Source organism: Porites lutea, chromosome 4 (genome assembly GCF_958299795.1).
Source record: "Porites lutea chromosome 4, jaPorLute2.1, whole genome shotgun sequence".
Taxonomy (NCBI): Eukaryota; Metazoa; Cnidaria; class Anthozoa; order Scleractinia; family Poritidae; genus Porites; species Porites lutea.
Genome location: NC_133204.1, coordinates 3,008,252 through 3,012,550, shown reverse-complemented (window position 1 = coordinate 3,012,550; position 4,299 = coordinate 3,008,252). Strand labels below are relative to the sequence as shown.

Genomic DNA, 4,299 nt, shown 5'->3' with positions numbered 1-4,299 from the left:
TCATACATTCAAAGCCTGAATCCAATATTAAAAATTTTAAAATTTAAATACTTCAAAAACGGCACAAAGCTTGTTTAAGCCCTTTCCTTGTAACCAATTGGCCACAAAGGCACAATCTTTTCCACGAAAATCCTCTAACACCGCGTCCCCCATGATAGCTCGCCAGGCCAAAGATTTTACATGAAATCGAGGGTGCAGTTCAAATTCCCCACCCCTAAAGCATGGGGATCAAATTCCCCACCCCCTGGAAGACTCTGATAATCAAATTCCCTCCTCCCCGGGACGGCAAAGGTGTCAAATGCTCGGGGTATGCCCGGGGGGGGGGGGCATGTTGAAGCTTCGATTTGACCGGTGCATTACCACCTCTTGTCATTTCCATTTCAGAGGAGTGACCAATAAGAGTCATTCCTGCCCAGCCTGTTAACTGGAGTTTTATAGCTCCTCAGTCTAAGTAAGTTCTTCTGTCGCGGCTAGTCAAGTACTCGGTTTCATTATCTTTACTTGCTTGTCTTGTCTTAAGCAGTTTTATGAGAGTTATCAAATGCTTCTGATATGATTTCCTTTAAAATAACGGGTGTTGACTAGCCCCACTCCCCTCTACCACAAGGGGATTCGACGGCGCATGAATCAAATCCTCCCACCCTTGCAGCCAACCCAGCCAACCTAGACAGATTCGCTTGCACACGTGTTTATTATACACAGAAAGCCACTCCAGAGGGAGAAACCCAAACACACGCCTAAAATAGAGCTCTCGCTAGTAATTGGTCAGAATTAAGGCCAGTGTTACGCGAGCGAGTACTGGGAATAGAGTGAACATAGCCATATTTTCCTTTGTTTCAAACTCATTACCATACCGAATTACCATACTCTCAAAACATGGAAAACGAAATTTTCAACAAGGACAAAATTACTTTAATTGAACCACAAAAAATTCACTATTAATAAATCAAATGATCATTATCTTTTGTACATTCTTTTGCCATCTTCCTCCTGAAGCTATTTTTGGAGAAATTTTTACATGGAAAGTAACCATATAAACAAAAAGTCATAGCAGTTTTAAACTATGAATTTATTCTCTATCATTTATTTGTTGCCCCACCCATAAAAATGAATAGTTCTGTCAGGAGCCCACCTGGTTCTGTTAGTTTAAAATCTGTTGGTATTCACTATACGATTCTATTCTGTTGCTTCAATTTCCATGCCGCGCTAAATGTCTTCGTGAAAAGACGTAAACAAATTCAATGTAATAAAAAATGCAGAACAAACATCTTTTCACATCAACTAGCAGCTGGTCCAACTCACCTGTTTGATAAACGGCGGTGAGCATAATAACAAAGCGTTTTCGAAATTTTTTTCTCGCTTCACCCGACCCACACTCACAAACTAAAAAGTTACCAGTAAAACTTGATCGCCTACCGCATATTGTGATTTCCATTTTAGAGATGTGACCAAAACGGCTGTCATTCCTGCCCAGCTCTTTAGAGCGGTTTTCACTTGACTGTCGTAAAACCAAAACCAAAGTAAATACACTAGCCAACCAAGGGGCGTAGTAAAACCAAAACCAAACCAATTCCTCAATTACTTTCGACAGTCAAGTGAAAACCGCTCTAACTTGAGTTTTATAGTTCCTCAATTTAAGTAAGTGTTTCTGCCGCGGTAATATCAAATGCTGTTAGATTTGATCTTGCTTAGTTTTTGAGAGTTATCAAATGCTTCTGATATGATTTCCTTTAGTCGTGAATATTGTATTCCGCATCTTTTTTCTGGGTCATAAAAATTTTGAATCTTTTTATAGAACTTAGGTTTACTTAAAAGCGATCCATTGTTCGCGGCAGCGCAAACTTCACACATCCAGGGGTAGTGGCTCGCCATGTTGTAGCCTCGCAAACAGCCGCCAACTTTATAAAGCTTCTTCCACTCGAAATATTTATTATATTCTCTGTCATTTTTGTCGAGAAACATCAAATAATCTGCTAATTCTTTCAGAGACCAGAAATCAAACACGTTTATATAAGAACCTGGTATAGCAAGGGCTTTATAATCTGCACCCCCCATCACTACAGGGACCAATCCCAGTTCCAAGGGATTACACCAATATTTCTCAGTGATGTAATCTTTGCAATTCATGTTCTCGAAAGCCAAGATAAACTTGTGTTCTTTTAAGAGAGAAGCACATTCTGGGGTCGGATGATCGTCCGCCGTTTTCGGGCAGTCTCGGACTGTTTGATGGAAATACTTCGCACAATTTCCATAAATATCAACGGGAATGAGCTTTCTTAGGTTATGTATGTACATCATTCGGACTTTTCTTTCATCCAGAACTTGGCCACAACCACTTCCCAACCATACAGCAAGCTTCGTCTTCCCAATGGCGTGATTTTGACTTGGTACTGAACTACGTTCACCCTTCGTTAGCGGCAAATAAAATCCATAAGGATGGAAAATATCTGACTCTCGCATAAACGTCATTGTCCAGTTAAACACATTGTCCAAGTCACTGCGGTGCTTATGAGGTGCAATATATGATGTAACTATCGGGTTTTCCAGGTGGAAGTAAACCCAGACTTGATGTTGAGGTCTTTGACGATGCAATCGAAACATCTCTTTTGAAGAGGGCATATTACATGCGTGAAAAATTACTACATCGCTACTCATGGAGTCATTCTTGTCGTATGTTAGTTCACAGTTGGTTACTGAACATTTCTGGCCTTTGAACTGAGTGAAATCTTCTGAAGTTGTCAATCCCGGCCAAGGTAAACCGCTGTAAAAGAACTCTGTGTAAATTAAAATCTTTCGAGGCTTGGAGTAGTTTGCTACCGGGCCATTCTTGGAACCAACGTTAATAAAGTTATCGGAATCCATCCCAGAATTTTCACCACGATTTGATCGTGAATAATACGAGAACAACGAAACGATCACAAAGGTGACGAAAACTGCAAATAAATGGACGTCCTTCATACTAAGGTAAGTCTGATATTGGACTTTTCAAGGATAACTTTGGAACCGGAATTTCGTACTGATTCGCCGGTCCATTCTTATATGCTAATCAAGGATCAATAAGACTCTTTATATCGGGTTACGCTGTGGCTATATATATATATGTATTTACAATCGATTGAGATTCCTAAACAAATATCTTATGTTCTTAGAGGAATTAAACGAGCTATTCCGAGAAAATTGGTCAAAATTTCTGACTGCCGGGTATCTAGTTTTTTGAAAACAGTTCCCGGCTGCCGGGTATCTAGACACGGCGTTTTAATTTAAGACTGATTTGAGGTTAGGTTTTTCTCTGCGGTAATATGCAAATACTGCAAATTTTCAACGAGTTTGCTTGGCTCGTGCACGTGGGAATTTTGGATAGAGTTTAAAAAATAATCAAATTCAAGGCGTTTGTTGAACGACATCACGTGTTTATCTAAGAATAGCGTCGATTTGCTTTATTGAAATAACCAGCATTCTGGCCAATGCAAAAAGTAGGTTAATCAGGCGGTAAAACCCTATTCATTTAACGCTGTTAATAGAAGAGGCTTCTTATTTTTTACTATTAGATTTTAAAAATGAAATTTTTCATCTCGCTCATGCTTAAAATTTTTAGCAGCCATTTGACTTGAAAGCGCTGTTAAAAGACAAATATGGCATCGTCATTTTTCTCATTTTTTTGACAAAATACAGACAAATATGGCATTTTAATGACAAAAGTCAGACAAAAGCGAGGAATTCGCTAATGTTAATTTCAGTTTGTCTGAGCTTCGGGTCTATAATTAGTAACCGCGCGCAGTGCTATACAGCCAAATATTACGGTGGCTCACAACCTCACCGCAAAACCGAAAACCTCACGGCAAAAACAAAAACCTCACGGCAAAACCAAAGACCTCACGGCAAAAGCAAATACCCACGGCAAAACCAAAGCTATTTTGTTGTTGCTCTCAAGTGTTTGATTTTGCCGTGAGGTTTTTGGTTTTGCCGTGAGGTATTTTGTTTTTACCGTGAGGTATTTTGTTTTTGCCGTGAGGTTTCTGGTTTTGCCGTGAGGTATTTTATTTTTGCCGTGAGGTATTTTGTTTTTGCCGTGAGGTTTTTGGCCCGCTTCATGTGGTACTTTTACGGACAGAGACGCAGAGACGAATTCAAAAAGGCTGTAGAGCCGAGGGTGCTGTCAACTTCTTTCCTGGAATAAAAATAAAACCCGAGCAAGAATTGTGTTTTCAAAGCTCGTAGTTAAAAGGAAAGATGTTCTCGGAGTATGGAAAAGCCTCATATACCCGGCTTCTACGAGTATTGATTTCACAACACCGGGAC

The 4,299-nt window shown here is 39.8% G+C and overlaps 1 protein-coding gene across 1 annotated transcript; it reads right to left on the bottom strand.

The window, feature by feature from the left end:
* Positions 1-1,645: 1,645 nt before the first annotated feature.
* Positions 1,646-2,862, bottom strand: LOC140934887 (glycoprotein 3-alpha-L-fucosyltransferase A-like). The gene has a single exon (XM_073384451.1). It carries the CDS (start codon positions 2,860-2,862, stop codon positions 1,663-1,665), a length of 1,200 nt encoding a protein of 399 aa, XP_073240552.1. The 3' UTR covers positions 1,646-1,662.
* Positions 2,863-4,299: the final 1,437 nt, after the last annotated feature.